The sequence below is a fragment of the Trichomycterus rosablanca genome, chromosome 7, assembly GCF_030014385.1.
Source record: "Trichomycterus rosablanca isolate fTriRos1 chromosome 7, fTriRos1.hap1, whole genome shotgun sequence".
Classification (NCBI taxonomy): domain Eukaryota; kingdom Metazoa; phylum Chordata; class Actinopteri; order Siluriformes; family Trichomycteridae; genus Trichomycterus; species Trichomycterus rosablanca.
This window is the reverse complement of record NC_085994.1, coordinates 18,592,283-18,610,292: the sequence shown is the minus strand read 5'-3', so window position 1 is coordinate 18,610,292 and position 18,010 is coordinate 18,592,283. Positions and strand designations below refer to the sequence as shown.

The 18,010-nt window shown below is 37.3% G+C and overlaps 2 protein-coding genes across 2 annotated transcripts; one reads left to right on the top strand and one right to left on the bottom strand.

Moving 5' to 3' along the window:
* Nucleotides 1-207: 207 nt before the first annotated feature.
* Nucleotides 208-14,083, bottom strand: ercc8 (excision repair cross-complementation group 8). Its single transcript, XM_062998474.1, has 12 exons — nucleotides 13,826-14,083; nucleotides 12,292-12,387; nucleotides 11,127-11,228; nucleotides 8,675-8,798; nucleotides 8,285-8,366; nucleotides 7,441-7,509; nucleotides 6,812-6,878; nucleotides 6,044-6,147; nucleotides 3,972-4,096; nucleotides 3,500-3,697; nucleotides 2,235-2,321; nucleotides 208-505 (listed from the first exon to the last, which is right to left on the bottom strand). Exons 1-12 carry the CDS (start codon nucleotides 13,900-13,902, stop codon nucleotides 443-445), a joined length of 1,194 nt encoding a protein of 397 aa, XP_062854544.1. The 5' UTR covers nucleotides 13,903-14,083; the 3' UTR covers nucleotides 208-442.
* A 295-nt stretch (nucleotides 14,084-14,378) lies between these two features.
* ndufaf2 (NADH:ubiquinone oxidoreductase complex assembly factor 2) lies at nucleotides 14,379-16,612 on the top strand. The gene is made up of 4 exons (XM_062998473.1): nucleotides 14,379-14,596; nucleotides 15,396-15,485; nucleotides 15,729-15,769; nucleotides 16,275-16,612. Exons 1-4 carry the CDS (start codon nucleotides 14,482-14,484, stop codon nucleotides 16,512-16,514), a joined length of 486 nt encoding a protein of 161 aa, XP_062854543.1. The 5' UTR covers nucleotides 14,379-14,481; the 3' UTR covers nucleotides 16,515-16,612.
* The last annotated feature ends 1,398 nt before the right edge of the window (nucleotides 16,613-18,010 follow it).

The following is an 18,010-nucleotide window of genomic DNA, read 5'->3' as shown; positions in this document are numbered from 1 at the left end:
GTAAACAGTTACGTATATACAAATAGATTTAAATTACAATGTGCTGATAAAACTTGCCATTTACATGCAAGTTAACGTTGCCAAAAGTTGTATTTTTTACTAATTGATGCAAGCTACACAATAAAAATGAAGGAAGTAGCTTAAGATACAAATATATTTTTGACCTTCATAGCTGCATTTCCATTAAACAAACCTACATTCAATAGCATGTATGAAACAGTTTTTAATGCAAACAGTTGTTTTAATGTCTCTTTAATGGCAGAAGTCCAAAGTTTGAAAGGCCGACTGGAATGTTGAGGTACTATTTTAAGTTCAGAATAATGAAATACATCTGATTATGTAATTCCACGATTTTTAGATTTTTAGATTTTTTAGGTCAGTGCTGAAAGACCACTTCAGAATATTGCAAAGTTGTGTGACTGTAAAACAATCTTTGGCTTAATCAATCTTCATCGCTGCTCCAGGCATCTTCAAAAGCAGGATTAACTGCAGACTGAGCTCCACCCTGAAAAGACATGTCCATTATTTAAGTTTTCCACTGCTTTTAGAAAATGGGTAAACAGCATGTAACTATTCCAGTATGCAGATATTTTTAAAAGCAAAACAGGTATAACTGGATTCTTATCATGGTAACAGCAAGCTGCTGAAGGAAGAACCAAAGTGCGAATTATGTAACAATCGCTTTCCTGTCTTTGTGACTAACTATGAATTATTTCTTAAATGTATGAAATGTATAGGACAGAACCAAAACAGTTTTATATGCTTTCTAATACTTGAGTCTATACTCAGTTCAATTCTGTGCTTGTGTGAATGAAAAGAATAATTACTGCTGCTTTGTTGTAACTTTTAAAGCACAAACTCTTGTTGTGCAAATCTGCAGGATATCAAAGTGGGTAAACCTCTCCATTGTCTTTTTAACCTTCCTTTAGTTGTTCTCATCTAATAAAAAAAAACTGTTCCAGTCAAAATTTGATGTTTTGTATACATTTACTTAAATAATGGTTTTGATTTTTCTCATATTTTATTGTGATATTAAGTTTATTTTTTATTTTATTTTTTAAATATATTTTGTTTATGCATTTTCTCCCGTTTCTCCCGACTTTTAAGTGCGTATAATTGCCCGATTGCATCTTGCTTCCTCTCCACTAATGCCGACCCCCACTCTGATTTGAGGAGAACGAAGCTAACCCAGGCCCCCTCCGACACGTGGGCAGCAGCCGTATGCATTTTGTCACCAACACTAGGCTAGTGCATATATGCGAATCAGCCTTGTGTATCAGCCAGCAGAGGTCATAGTGCATCAGTTACGAGGAGTCCCTATCCGGCTTAATACCCCACCCCTATATGAACAACAGGTTCATGTGGCCACTCAGCCCAGCCAGATGGCAGAGTGATATTAAGTTTATTAATCAGAATTTTTTTTTGGGGGGGTGCCAATAATACTGAAGCTGTCTATATCAAAATAATTAACTTTCTTATAAACTAATCTTGATGTAAATGCCTTTAACAATGCTTTGATTGTAAAGCATCAAAAAGTAATGTGATAGTAATAATAGATAAATATGAATAATTACAGAGGTAATTTTACCTTAAGTGTTATTTACCATCCTGCTCCAGAAACATAAGGTAATGAATGGCCTGTCAGTAACCCAGACAGTTCAGAGGATGTTTTGCTTTAGTTTTGACCCACGGTACAATATAGTCCATAACTAAAATAAACCCCAGACAAATGCTTTCAGATGTCCAGAAGATCTGATTTTGCAAGTGCACCTGAGTTTTAAATCAGCTTTTACTCTTGCTGCTGTAACCTCAAAGCAAGAAGGGTCTAGGTTCAATTCCCCGGTCAGGGTCCTTTCTGTGTAAAGTTTGCATGTTCTCCCTGTGTCCGTGTGGATTTCCTTCGGGTAAAGAAATTGCTCTAAGATGAAGTGTGTGTGTGTGTGTATGTGTGTGTAAATGTGTGTCTGCCCTGTAATGGACTGGTGGGGTGTTTTCTGCCTTCCACCCAATGACTCAGACCCACTGCAACCCTGACCAGGATAAAGCGGTGGTAAAACAGAGAAGGAATTAATAAATCTTGCTCCATTTTGTCAGAGCAATTCCCATACACAGTTTCTCTAAGAGTCTCTCAGGAAGATTAGAATTGCCTTATCAAAGCTAGTGAATGAACAGAAACCATTGTTCAGTGTATCAGGCTGGTTCCACCTTGTGGTTTTTCACTGTAAGCCACCTACCTTGGGCCTCTCCTCCTCGATGTCGGGTTGACGCAGCACAGGAATCCATGCCAGGATGTTACAGTCCTTCCCACCACTGTAGAGCTCCTGAAAACCCAGAGGTGTGTGATTAATTATTCATTTTAGTGAGCAATATGAATTACAGGGCTTTTTATTCTGGTCTGTCTTAGTTTACAGTTACAAAAGCCACTAGCATGCGCTTCATTAATTCCTTTGTTTCTAACCATATCATCCTGCTCAGGACTCTAGTGCCACAAAACTTGTTTTGCCCTTACTAATTTGTTTTTTGTTTATGCTTATAAATAAATCATTTTTGCTTGTAATTATGTACAAATTTAAATAAGTAAACCTATTCATGGAATGTATATTAAATAACAAAAACAAAAGTGGTTTTCCTCACTGCCGCACAGCAACATGGGTGCTGGGAAGTGGGGAGTTTTACATGTTCTCCCTGCTTCCTCATAAACTTTCTCCAGAGACATTCTGTTTTCTTGCACTTTCCAGTTCAAAGCGAATAATCGGGCAAGTGTGGTGCTGTGCGATGGACTGCGGTAATATATGCTATGAATGTCAGTGGTGCTATGAACCAGTCGGGCATTCACACAGACATGATTGGCTATGTCTGAGGGTGGATGGCCAAACAGCCTAGCCATTGGAAGGTGCACTTGTCAGTGCGCCTTTAGTGTCTTATGATTATATACAGAAATAAGGGTTGCATCAAAAAGTGCATCCAGTGTAAAAACTATGCCAGATGCTGTCCAGAATAATCTGCTGTGGCAGCCCCTAAGTTTCAAAATTATTTTCCAAATAATAGTAAATAAGAATAAGGGATGCAGCAGGTAGTGAGGGTGACAAGGTTTTCTAGTTTACCAGTTTGCCATGCTCTCCCCGTTTCTGCTTAAATTCTCCAAAGGAACTCAGGTTTCCTCCCACCTTCTCCACCACTAAAACAGGCAGAAGGTGGACTGGGTACTCTTAATTGCCTTTAGGGATTAGTAAATGATGCCCTCCAGTAAACTGGCACCTTGTCCAGGGTTATGTTTATGCATAGAACTTAGCCTTTAGGAGCTGCCCCAGACCCATTGTGAGCCTGATCAGGATAAAATGGTTGTTAAAGATGAATGAGTTAATTATATAAAATGTAATTATAAAAAATAACACATCCAGGTCTGTGGCTCTACCCAACACCTGCACTCACTAATCAACATACAGTAAGTTCCTCCCTCATTTTCCCAGTGGATGTACCTATAAGTGGCTCACTTTACCTGATAGTCTGAGTGAAACTCACAGCAGTCTACATTATTATAATGCCCTCTTAGCGTCGTCACCAGCTTGCCTGTGTGAAGGCCGTAGACCGCCACTGAGCTCCCACATGGAACAAACACGAACTCAGGACTGCATCCTCTCGAGACAGTGAACTTCACACCTTTACGACTCTCGTTAACCACTTTTCCATAGTTTACCTGAGAAAGACAATACATAGATTTAAAATTTTAGGTTACTGTTTATGTCATTCTGGCACATTTGAACTTTGTCTTCCTTCTGTCAAAGGAAAAAGATGTTTTTACAAAAACATCAAACTATTAAAATAAATGCCCTTTATGTGAGAAGTGAAGACAGATTCCAATTTTGTGTGGACTTTAACAGATATCCAAGTTATGATACGACAATGCCTCAGATTAAGAGTAAACCGTTTTTGCTGAACATGTTGATTTTACCAGTAGAACTGCTGCTTACCAGTGTGTTTTCGCCTGTAGCACTGTTCCACAAGCGCATACGGTCATCTGTGCCCGTAGTGAGAAGATAAAGGCCATCATCAGTGAAGCACAGTCCGTTTACACGCCCATTATGAGCCGTGTTCACTGAGGAAAGACACTTACATTTTAGAAGACGGCCAAACTCAAACAAAAGCAACCAAAAGTACAACACTCAAGCTACAGAAAAGTTACAATTCAAAGAAAATATACAATTAAAAAATAAAATAGTTGGTAAGGAAAAATAAAAGCTGACTTTAAAAGGGAATTTACTATTGTGGCAGAGATGGCAGAAGCTTTAGTCACAAAGACTCCCCGGCTGGTTTTATGTTTAAGCAATAGAACACTTGAGGTCGTGTGTTATCGCGAATAACATCACGGCTGTGATTTGGTCGCAGGCACGAACCGAAGGCGAGTTCTATTGCTTTTATACAACAGTTTTTACAAAATAAAGTCAGAAAATAAATCAAAGAAGCCCTGAATTTCATAATAAATATGCTTTAATATTGACAATACCTTCCGCCAAAAAGTAGTTCCACAACGAATATAAAGTTTAACACTACAAAGCAGACATCCCAAGTTGCAAAAACTCATTTCAGGTTGGTAAGAACAAGAAGAAGAAGAAGGCAAGAACCTCCGAAGGGAAAAAAAGAAATAAAAAACCTCTCGCACACACCAAAGGATATGAGTGATAACAGAACTTCCAGGAGCTGCTAACTGGGCTATTAAGCTAACTGTTCACATTACAAACACATTAATGTTCCCTACATAGTGCACTAGATTGTGTATCAGATCAGGGATATATGTTCCCTACATAGTGCACTAGATAGTGAGTTAGACAATTGATTTATGTTCCCTACACAGTGCACTAGATAGTGAATTAGACAATTGATTTATGTTCCCTACACAGTGCGCTATATTGTATATCAGATAATGGATTTAAAATGCGATCAGGAAAAAAGTCTCTGTTGTCTGTCGTTACTGGCAACGCGTCAGAGGAGTAATACAGTTGTGGTGTGAAAAGACCGTGCTGTTATCACAAATATCAGCACGGTTAGAACGCTTCTCAACCAATCAGATTGTAAGGTCGGAACTAACTGTTGTATAATTCATTGTAATTGTTGTACATGAACCCCTAACATGAGCAGGTCTGTCTGGCAGCTCTGTTATGCAATCAAAGGCAATTTGCTGGCATAAATTTATATATTATGTCTTTATTCATAGGACACAAGGGGTCACTTAATGGTTAAAAAAGAATGATAATGATGGACCGCCAAAACTATTGTCACCACTTCTCAGCCCAGTTGAACATCTGGGGGAGATTTTGGACTAACATATTACAGGGCACTCTGCACCACCATTGATAAAACCAAACTAAGGTGAGTAAGATGAGTGCATCCTGGTCCTCTTCAAAGTAAACAATGCACATATGCCCGGTCAGCCACATAATCTTAAAGAAAACAGGATTTGACAGACCAGTTGACCTTCTTCTGCTGCTCTGATGCCCATTTGTAGATGCTTTTAATGGTGGACAGGAGAATGGACACTTGCCTGCAATTACGCAGCCCTATACACTGGAAGGTTTGACGCACTGTGTGTTGTGACACATTCACCTCATCGTATTAAAATCATCTGCAATTTGAACCATAGTAGCTCTTCTGCTGGTCAACACCAGACCTCATAAACTTCTTTTCCTCGGGCGTCAATGAGTCTTGGGCACCGAACAGACTGTCACTGTCACCCCTTGCAGTTTCAGAGATACTTTAGCCCAGCTGTCTTGTCATAAAAATGTGTCACTTATCAAAGTCACGCAAAGGTTTATGCCTGATCCTATCTGATAAGTTCAACATGTGTACTATGCGTAACATTTAATATATCCCTGACCATCACATACACAACTGTAACAAAACATACATTGCCATGCACTTTTTAGGGTGCAGTCCTCATGTTTTGGCTCATCAGTGCATTACACACTGCTTTTCTGCCCTCCAATAATAAACTCATTTAAATGCACTAATAAGATTACAGAATGACTTTGTGGGTAATTAAACACACCTGTTTCAGACGAAGCTTTAGACTTGTCCCCGTTGTACTGATCTAAAGCAAAGAGGCTTCCAGAAGCTCTTCGTACATCCCATAAATGCACTCTGCTGTCAGTGCTGCAACTCACAACACAAACTACATGAACATATACACATATAGTCTCAACTACTCAAAAAACAGACAAAACAGACAAATATGATGCAGCAATTAAATATTTTTTCCCAAAACTTTGTTCTTTTGTGTTTGTAATAACCCTGATATGTCAGTATTTCCTGCAGTAAGAGGATGATGCCATGTTTGCTTAAATGTTTTTCAGGCTGTTGAAATTTTTAATCATGATCCCAAAGGGCTTATTATCTGCTCTCATTATATAGAGAACAGGTGAGCTCTTTTAGCACCTCTGTGTTAGTATTGTAAGCCAGTATAGTATAGATATTACTATAATAGCTATACTATACTATAACATCAATTGTTTTTTAAGTGGGAAGTAGCTTTTAGTTTAAAAGAAACTGCATAAGAACAGTAGTTATACCAATTTTCTAGTCAATGTGGTTGTGTTTTTCAATCAACCTGCAAAAACAAAAGAAATAAGAAAAAAAAGATTTATCAAAAAAAAAAAAAAAACACTGCAGCTTTTTATTTGCTGCATCAGTACATTTTCTTAATTCACATAAAGGCTGAAACGAACCTTCCAATGTTCTATTAAACCTTGACAAGCATATCACAGTCTTAAGGGGTGTGTTTGAGTGGATATGTTCAAGTACAGGTGAAATATCTTACCTAGCAGTGGCCAGGATGTGCTCATAACGTGGAGACCATTGTACAGAGAGAATCTCTCCTCTGTGACCTAAGCATAGATAAATTCACATCAATACAAGTCACCAGAAGTTACATCAAACCTTTGGTACTTGAAGTGTGTATCCACCTGAAGTGTTTACCATTGCTTTATTCTGGTCAGGGTAATGAAGTGTCTGGTTTCTCTGGAATCACTGAGCGCAATGCAGTAACACACCCCATACAGGACGCCAATCTACTGCAAGGCCTCGGCCACCCCCTTTCCCCTCAGACATAACCAATTGTGTCTGTATGTAGACGCCTGACTGGCCTATAGCACTGCTACGGATTCGAATCCTGGATCCCAGTGATAGTGGGCTAGCGCAATTTACCGCTGCTATATTTATTTTACTTTATTAACCATATTAATATCTACTTGGAATTGCAGTACTGTGACAGTATATTGTCTAACAATCAAGGGTTAAGGGCCTTGCTCAAGGGCCCAACAGCGGCAAGCTGGCAGTGGTGGGGCTTGAACCAGCAACCTTCTGATTATTAGTCCAGTACCTTAACCACTAGGCTACAGTTGGCCCATTGCTGTGATGCTAGTTTGTGAGAAAAGTGGCATGACTCACCCTGCAGGATGTGGCTGCGTGAACCAGACTTCAGATCACACAGCTGAACTTTAGGGTCTTTGGTACCAACTGCAAACATAAAACACAAGCGAGAAAAAAAAAAACAGTAAGAGACACGTACAAATCACTACAAATGCCCTGAAAACCCCTACCAGGTTGGGATCTACCAACCTGTCCCTGCATAATGAGACCAGTTACGATACTGGCCTGAATAGCAGGGCTGGGACTGGATTTGACAGACTGTCTAATCTACAGTGAATTTAATGCTGCCAGTTGACAACACAGATCATGTACTTAAAGCAATCATCATTGTATCGCTAAGGTCCTGTTTAACAGAATTGTACAGATATTGAATAAATGTTTGCAATGACTGCAGTTACAAACTATAGAAAAAAGTGTGAAGATAAGGAAAGTCTTACAGTGAATAATCATGTAACAAAAAAATGTTAGACAGATATAATTAAATCAAGAAAAGACAAACAATACAATAAAAAGGAAGAAGAATTGAGAAGAAAGAACGACTGAGCTTTCCAGATAGCAAAGTTTCTAGTTCTAGCTCTAGCAGTGATGCTGGTTCCTCAGCGTTTTGTTTTCTTCTCAGAAATAGAACATGGCTAAATGATGCAGTGTAATTTTAACTAATTGGTAGTTGTTAGTGTATTTTCTCCATTCTTGTTGATATAACACTGCAGCTGCTCAACACTCTGGGGTCTCCGTTGAGATGTTCAAATTGATGTGAAGAGGAAATATTTTAAGAGCTTTAAACTCTCTACAGTAAGAAATACCTGGAATCATTATGCTAAACAGAATCAGATGCAAATTATAAATCAGTGTAATAACACACCTGCTATCAGACTGTGTTTCCTGGCAATAGGAGACATATGGTGGCAGTAGACATTCCCATCAAACTGGAACATATCAGCTGGCTAAAAAAACACACGTTTTTGTTTATAAAACATTTGTAAAGTAATATAGAATTATATATTATTTTTTTCTAATTATTAAACTGTTATATGTATTCTAATTATTTTATTGTTAAGAGCCAGTGGGGCTTGGTTATGGAACCTTGCTCTTCTGTCTTGACATTCATGGCTGGTCTCTATGCTGCCCATTTCTGCTGCATTCAGCTCAAAATGTAATACATCCCTGACTCTACATGCACCATTGAAACAAAATAGGCATTGGCAAGCACATCTTTGGGTGCTAGTTTTAACAGTTTGGCTGTAAAAAGTACCTTTAATGTCTCTGTATCCCAAACTTTCATGCTTTTGTCAAATGAGCTGGATATGAACATGCCAGTGTCATAAGGATACCACTGCACTGTCTCCACACTAAACTTGTGCGCATGACGATTTGACCTAAACAGAAAAAAAACATATTTTAAAAAACATAATACATTTGTTACAAGCAGCAGTCAGTAACTCTGAGCAACATACATTTTTCTAAATATTCGGAGAGGGTTTTTTGGCAGATGAAGCTTGTGCTCTTGGCAAAACTCCTAAGCAAAAACTACTTTACTCTCACCTGGACCCTCAACACCAGTTCCATCACCAAGAAAACCCAGCAGCGTCTCTACTTTTTGAGAAGACTGAGGAAAGCTCATCTGCCACCCCCCATTCTCACCACGTTCTACAGAGGAACAATCGAGAGCATCCTGAGCGGCTGCATCACTGTCTGGTTCGGAAATTGTACTGCGTCGGACCGCAGGACTCTCCAGCGAGTAGTGAGGACAGCTGAAAAGATCATCGGGGTCGCTCTTCCATCTCTCACGGACATTTTTAACACCCGCTGCATCCGCAAAGCTCTCAGCATTGTGGACGATCCAACCCATCCATCACATGGACTTTTTACTCTGCTCCCGTCTGGGAGACGATACCGCAGCATCCGGACAAACACAACCAGACTGTGTAACAGTTTTATCGCACAAGCAATCAGACTCCTCAACTCAGTACTGTAACAATTTCCTCCGGAAATGTTTCTGCTGCCACACACTGAACTGTATTGACTATGTTTTTACCAGTTTATTCAAATATTGAAAAGTCTTTTTGTATTTTTGCACCTTATTTACTTTTTAGGCACCTTATCTCCATTGTTAATCTTACGCTGCTAATGTACAACATGTCACTACCTCATGAACCATTGTACCATCTATTCACCATCATGTACTAACACTTGTCTTTAGTCCTGTCTTCTAATTACTTGTTTAGATTAGGGATAATTAGGAATATCTTTTGTAGTTATTTATTATATGATTTTTTGTATTTATTGTTGTACTTACACTGTTTTGTATTTACACTGTTTTGTCTTGCACTTTTTGTACCGTGTTACACCGTGATCCTAGAGGAACGCTGTTTCGTTTCAATATGTACTTGTATGTAGCTGAAATGACAATAAAACCTCTCTGACTGACTCTGACTTTAGAACAATACTGGCGCCTAGTGGCCAGTAGATAATAACACACAATCTCATTGAGCCTGGCAGTGGGGCAGCATTACACTGCAGTGTAGCATTAGCAACTAAACCTTACAAAAAAAATCCTTTTTGTTCAAAAATCCATGTTTCACTCGAGAACATGGAGGGAATTCGGATGGAAAAACCTGACCCGTTACTTCATCACACCTAAATTAAAGAGTAAACAAACTGGTTCCCAACATACATGTTGGCGCTTATGTGGAGAGAGAGAAGCAAACCATGCACACATCTTTTGGGAGTGTCATAAACTTAACACATTCTGGGGAAATGTAAGTAACATGATGGGATATGTAATACCCAGGGAATGTAAAATTATGTATCTTGGAAGTTTGAATGATTATGTCTCAGAAAAAGATAGATACTTAACCAAAATATTATTGATCACATGTAAAAAAGCAATAACAAGAAACTGGTGCAGAACTGAACCACCCACTATAACCCAGTGGCTAAAGATCATAAGAGAGGTCTATACCATGGAGAAAATGACCTATCGGCTTAGATTGAGAGAAAATGTCTTTGTGACTAAATGGGAGAAATGGACACAATATGACACAGTGAATGATGCCTAAGGATTGACTGATTTACCTCTATGTATTTGTATTTTGATAAGGGATACCTGTAACCATGACTGTTATGTTTTTGTTTTTCAATTTCTGTTTGCAACATATGTTCTAATTTTCTCTGTGACGGAATACATACCTCAAATATGTATCTCTTGCTCTATGTAGGTATGTATGTAAAATTTTCAAAAAAAATGTGAGTTTCAAAAAAAAAAACATGTTTCATGTTTGGGCAGTGTGGTGGCACAACTGACACAGTTGGTATTGCACAGCAGTGGGTCCTGGAAACCTGGATCTAGTCCTTTCCGCGAGCAGTTTCTTATGTTCGCATTTGTTTTCACCAGGTACTTTGTGTGAGTGAGTAAGTAATTTTGAGTGCTTTCCTCCCTTTCCCCCTATGGTGGGTTTAATTAGTGTTTTTTAAAGTCAAGGCATTAATTCCAATAATTCCCTGTTAGTAACAGTAATAAATAATAAGTAGTAATAATTCCCCAAGTTTCATCCCAAAACACCTTTAAAGAATGGGTCAGAGCCATATAAATAAAAATGTACTTCCTGAGTAATAATTCCCCAGTAGGCAAACCCAATTAAAAATAATACAGGGTAATGCTAAACACTCTTTCCAGTTATGATAAAAAAGTCAATGGAACATACCTGCCCACCGTACAAACTGCTTTACAAGTATAATGTGGCTTCTTGCTGCTGTTTTCCAAGTCATAGATTACAACAACTCCATCTGAACCTCCGGATATCATACTACAAAAAATGGTTACACAGAGTTTACTATGAGCTAGTTACAGTGACATACAGTGAAATACCAACAGTCATGAGAAAAAGAAGGTACACCCTACTTTAATTAAAGCAATAAGCCACGAGAGGCCGTGCATTACTGTGATTTTAGCACGGGGATGACGTTTTTGGCACGACGCGAAGCACAGTGCCTAAAACTTCTTTCCCCGTGCTAAAATCGTAACAGTAACGTACGGTCTCGAGTGGCTTATTGCTTTTATAAAACGGCGGTCAACATAAAATATAATAAATACAACAATGTTTAATTCATAAATGTATTTATTGTGTATAAACTTACAATAAAGCATTCTTCCGCGACGCAAAATAGTTCGATTAACAGTGTTGCTAGGCAACATGAGGGCGAAAATAACATTAACTTTTCTATTCAGTGGCGTATTAATATGGAATGATGTGAGGTGGTCATAGGTGTACGTTTATCGGGGATTTTACAACGGCTTCGAACGCGGCTCAGCCAATCAGATTTTAGGACCGGAACTATCCGTTTTATAATCTGTTTTTTTTCATTAGCACCCAAATAAAACTGTGTACTGTGGTTATTTAACCTGACTTATAGTTTAAATAATCACATTTTCTAGTGGTTATCAAAACTGTGAGTATACAAAGACTACTAATTTAAACATTGCCATTTAAATCAAGTGAATCATGCTTTAGACAAGCAGTTTGTACGATGATAAACTGGTGGTTTTGTATTTCCAATAGGTGTTACTAGCTACTAGCAAAACTGAAGCAGCAAACATCAAACATATCATGATCACATTAATCAAACAAGAAAAGAGAAAATTAAAGATAAAAAACATATTGACAACATTGGTAAAGCTGGACAAAAAATAAATAAATAAATGTTGTGGTTAGCTTAGTTGCTCTTTGCCAACGATTATTTTTTCTACAATGCTTGTAGAATACACAGGAAGATGTTTCAGGTTGTTGTGTATTCTTACGTGCACCGACCGTTATAGATAACAACAGATTTTCAGTATAATTCATTGTTTGCAAAGAAAACATTACTTACTATCTTCCTTCAACGACTTCAACGTCAATAGAGTTGATTCCATTCCCATGTATTCGTTGCACATCTCTATCATGATTTAACTCCAAGCTCAAAACCCTACAATTAAATATTGTCAAAACAGCAAAAACAGCCATTCACACAAATGAGCATACTTGAAAGGATGACAATGAAAATTATTTAATATATTTGCCATATAAAATAACAGAGGGTGTAGAATCTACACAATCAATCTACACTAACATTTTCATCAATGAGCCGTTGCTTTTATCAGAGGAACTTTTGATTTTGACCATATACAGTCCAAGCTATAAAGAGTTAGGAGCTCAACAGTGGCATTCTGACAGATGTAAGGCCTGAACAAGCCAATTTCCAATTACAAGTCCAGTACCTTAACCACTGAGCTACCAATGTTCTAGGCTTAATCATCCATAATGTCAAAGTGTTTTTAGTTTTTCAATAATGAATAGAAAAATCAAAATGTATTCTCATTCACAAAGTATTCAGACCCTTTGCTATGACACTTTAAATTGTGACCGGGTGCATCGTGTTTGCTTTTATTATCCTTGATGCATCTGCAATCAATGCGTTGTTGTAAAATACATCTAAATTACATTATATTCATACAAATATGTTAAAACTTTCATACCAAATGTACTGGCATTAATAATAATTTGATCCACCAACTACTGCCATACCAGCAGTAACCCTTTTAGAAAGGGTTTCTTTTCTGAACCACAACAATTTTCAAATTGTCACAAAAATTTGTAGCGTTAACATTTTCCTTCACTGTAATGTAAGGTCGGCTAGCCAGAAGGTCATTCCTTCCTAAGATTTTTTATTGCATTGGCCAAACATTAAAAAAAAAAAAAAAATTAAACTATGGCTTATTTTGTTCATTCTGATAATATCTTGCCATTACACATTATAATTAATAAAGCATCAAATATTAGTTCTAAGATGTTTTCAGTAGTGTTATGTACTTATTGTATGTTAATCAAAAAATTTTTTTTTACATATTTTCTGGGTGTTCTCCCTGTGGGTTTCCTTCCACCTTCTAAAAACATGCAGATGGTGGATCGAACACTCTAAATAGTCTTTATAGGTGTGTGAGCAATGAAAAATGATGATTAATAAAAACTATGGAATCCATCCTGAAAAAGGCCAGTCTGATCAGTGTTGTAACAACTACTGCATTTAATACCAATGACTAAGTGACCTTAAACGCATGTCAAAGTTATCAACATATCAAATGACTTAATTCTATATTTAAAAAATATTAAAATAGAAATAATCAGTAGGTTTGAATAATGAGTTGAATAATTGAGACATGGTAGCATTAATATAATATTCTGCTACTACATAATTACTAAATAATTCATTTTCTTTGCTTATTTGCTGTATCATTCAATTGATGAAGAAACGTTGGAGTCATAAATCCTTGTTTTCTTAAGGACTCTATATATTCATTATGTTTGGGTATAGCTGTCCTGCATTGTTAATGAATGAATGAGATTCGTTAACATGTAATATTTACCTTCGTGTTGATTCTGCTCGTCTTAGGCGAACCGGTTCGTCCAGACCCGTTTGTCTTGCTGTTAGAAAACTGAGCATTTCGAATGTTTATCCACAAAATCCGCATTTAGTCTGATAGCAACTTGATCTTTTATTCTGAATTTGTTATCATACTGTAATTACCACCATTAGCTGTCTGGATACTCAAAAGTCCGTTACTGCTAGCTTAATATTTTAAACAATCTTCTCGGCAAACATAACATATTAGTTAGAACCATCGTTTCTTTACAAATATTCTAAATCCAAATTAAATGTTAAATAATGCACAACGGTTCCTATGTTGCTGTTTGCGGCGAATAGAAGCTGCCATGATGCTGTTACGTATGTCAACAGAATTAGAACACGGCCTGTGATTGGTTACGGCGATTAAAAAAACCAATCACATGGCGTCTTGTTTTTCTGTAGCTGTGTTACCCAACTAGGATTGCGTCCCAAACAGCACATTGTATGCTAAATAGGGTATCGAAATAACATTAATGGGATACTAACTGGTAACCCTATTTAGCGTAGTAGTTTTAAATTTGGGACACAGCCTGTGGTTTAAAGACTCCATAGTAAACGTTGGAGGGCTGAAATTTGTCACTCTGCTACACACTGCTGTGTGTGAAAACTGTTTTAATGAGTCGTTTTACTTCTTTGTTGAGAAGAACGTTTGGTGTTATTAAAGAACATGTCGGAACAGATCATTTAGGAAATAAATACTTCTACATACCCGAACAGAAGACATGGACAGGTAGTAAAGCACGCTACATTTCCAGAGCTTTAACTACTTACCTAATCTAAGCCTGCGAGTCTAGTATTACACATTAAAGTATGTGTAATATTAGAATTAATGATTTGTCAATACACTGAAATATGTTATTAAATACGTTTGTAATAGTTATTACTGTTACAGTAGGCGTGTAACATTAAAGCGTTGTTGCCCTTGACATTTGAAATGTGAAGCAATCATTGTGTACCTTAGATTAGTTAACAGTGATTTAAACTCTGAATATATTTCCAAAAGCATATGAAGACTTTTAGTGGATTTGGCAACTATTTTGGCAACATCCATTACTAACGGGCATTAAATCAAGAAGCCTCCACAGACAAACACTGGCAGTTAAATAGATCATACTGAAACTATTATTGTAATTAACTTTACAGGGTCATTACATTTTCTATTTTAATTTAATCAGTTTTATGCCCTGCCAGGGCTGTTACTGTGTAGTAAAAGCATCTAGGAGTAAGAGCATCTTAGACCCAAAGCCTTGGACCTTACAAGCTCATCGAGCATGACCACAGTTTCAATCTGGCAACCTCAACTGTTTTACAGAAGTTTCATGAATTCATGAATGTACAGATCAAGTGGCTTTATAATCACTTCTGTATTCCTCGACCAGTTATATTACAGATCTGTGGGGAAACACTACTAGTTCTCCTCCAGCTGCAATCTGGCTTTCACACAGGATCAGACAATAATGATAAATTCTTTTCACGTGCTTTTTTATATTCAATATTCAATTCAATTAATCACACTTTTTTTTCTTAAGGACGGGTTGTTCGAGCTAGGCGGTTTGTGGAAGCCTCCAATCCATCAGAGTTTGAGTACCTTGAAGGAAGCATTCCGTCTGAATGGGATGGTAACACAATACATTTATATACTGTGCAAGTTAACAGCTATTATATACAGTATGTAACAGATAATGATAAACTAAAATTAATTCCTTACCCATTAGTTACTATTCTGTTATTAAATTGTTTATTTATGGGTTTAAAATGGAATTATGGAAATAGAATAACAAATATCATTAAATCTTAATGAACGTTCAAGTTAAGATGTGAAGGTTCAAACTTGGTAACAGATCTTAAATTGGTCTTGGCAGCTTGGATAAGAGGAAGACGAAAGAATCCACCCACTATAGAGGTTTGTTGTCATTAACATTTATTTAAAACTTAAATCATTTTATTTGAAATTCATTTTTAAACTTCTTAAAAAGTGTGTCCATGTGCATTGTTTGTCATCACACTGACTCTCTTTGCTTGCATGCTGTTGACAATTGGCTGGGTTTGGTTTCACAGATCATTAAAAAAAAATTAAAGCAGCAAATCAAAAATACAAGTGGATGCATAAACTAAAACAACTTGTTCCATATAGGGATGTTAATGATGGATATCTGCCATTGTTCATGCCATCAGTCATGGTTTAATTAATGCTTTTGGTTAAATTAAAAGAGGAGCTGCATATCTTACATTGCTGGAAATCTAATTGAACAGGCATGCATTTGTGTATTTAAATGATAAAAGAGCACGTTATTACATCAAGCATAAATAAAGCTGTTTTGTGTCAGTATGGAGTCTGACTGCATGACATATCAAATGTCCTCAGTGAGTGAAGCATTCATATGACCTGTCCTGTTTCCTCTTTGAAGGAGCTGTTACAGAATGAGCAATACAGACAGCAGATCAAAATCAAGGCTCAGGAGGCAGAAGAGAATGACATGAAACTGCAAGCCAAAGAATATGAGGAAGGACTAATTGCAGGACCTGTGCAGACCCAGATCAAGGGTCATGCCGCAGCCACGCCATATGGGCGATCTGAAACCAGTGAGGATCCTGTAAGCACTGCTAACACATTCCAGCCGGGATCTTGGGCACCTCACAAAAAATAGGACTGTATTAGAGTTACTTAAATAACAATAATGAAATACTGATTGTAATGTTCTCTGCTGAAAGCTTGCACTTCATTAAATTAATGCATATTTTTAAAGTCGTCGTCTTTAAGCTTTTACAAAGATCAAACGTTAATTAAATTGAAGTTTAATAATTTTCTCTTCAAAATGTTTATCCAAAAAGGAACTCTTAGGCTTATGTTGCCAATACCTAATAAAAATATTATCAAGTTGGAACATGATGGTTATTATAACTAGGGATGTAACGATGCACCACAAGACAGTTAAAAATCAGTGCACACGTGCCACGATTCGATTCGGTTATTCATTTAAGATGAATCGGACGGCACGGTGGCTAAGTGGGTAGCACTGTCGCCTTGCAGCAAAAAGGTCCTGGGTTCGATCCCCGGGTGGGGCAGTCCCGGTCCTTTCTGTGTGTTTGCATGTTCTCCCTGTCTGCGTGGGTTTCCTCCGGGTGCTCCAGTTTCCTCCCACAGTCCAAAGACATGCAAGTGAGGTGAATTGGAGACACTAAATTGTCCATGACTATGTTCGATATAACCTTGTGAACTGATGAATCTTGTGTGGTGGGTGGCTACCGTTCCTGTCATGAATGTAACCAAAATGTAAAACATGACATTAAAATCCTAATAAACAAACAAATTTAAAATGAATCGATATTCACTTTAAACAGCAGAGGGCATTGGTGCTATTCACCTCACCTGGTTGACGGCACTTCACAAAGTTTCCAGGTAGGGGAATTTTCCAGCCAAATATTTTTTTCTGAGGATACTTTCTTTATTTGTGTTATTCATTTATTTATGTAATGTTGGATTTGTTTTACATTTTATTTAAGTTTTTACACAATAAGCATTATTTGGCATAGTTTGTACCTACCTCAGAAATAAGAGGGCATTAATTATTTAGATAAATAAAAGATAGGCACAAATACAGTATTTTTTTTAAGAGAAAGAAACTTCAATTTCATTTTGTTTAAAAAAAAAAACGGTAAAAAATCGTATTATGAACCCAGTATCGTGAATCGTATTGCATCGTGGGTAGAGTGTATCATTACATCCCTAATCATAACTAAGGATAATGATGATTAAACGGTTAGTCATTGTTAGATTAATGCTGCTGGATAAAGATGTATTCTGTACAGGAAAAAAGAGCACGGATTGTATGCAGTAAATGTAGTTGTATGCTGATGCATTAACAAAAACCTTCACTTAAATTAAGGGGCCATAAACGATGAGATTAGCATTATCTCTTGAATGGCAAAGCGTTCTAATTTGCTAGCACACCAGTGTTCAAAGACGCGAGTTCGAATCTAAGCAGACCACCGACCTGGCCAGGCATCCACACAAACAAAATTGGCCGTGGCTGAGGGAGTAAGGGTCGGATGGGGTCTTTTTCCTGCTGCGATATGCGATCCATGTGACTGATCCATGATTCAGGTGCCTGTACGAGTGGTGGACAGGACAGTGACCCAAAGA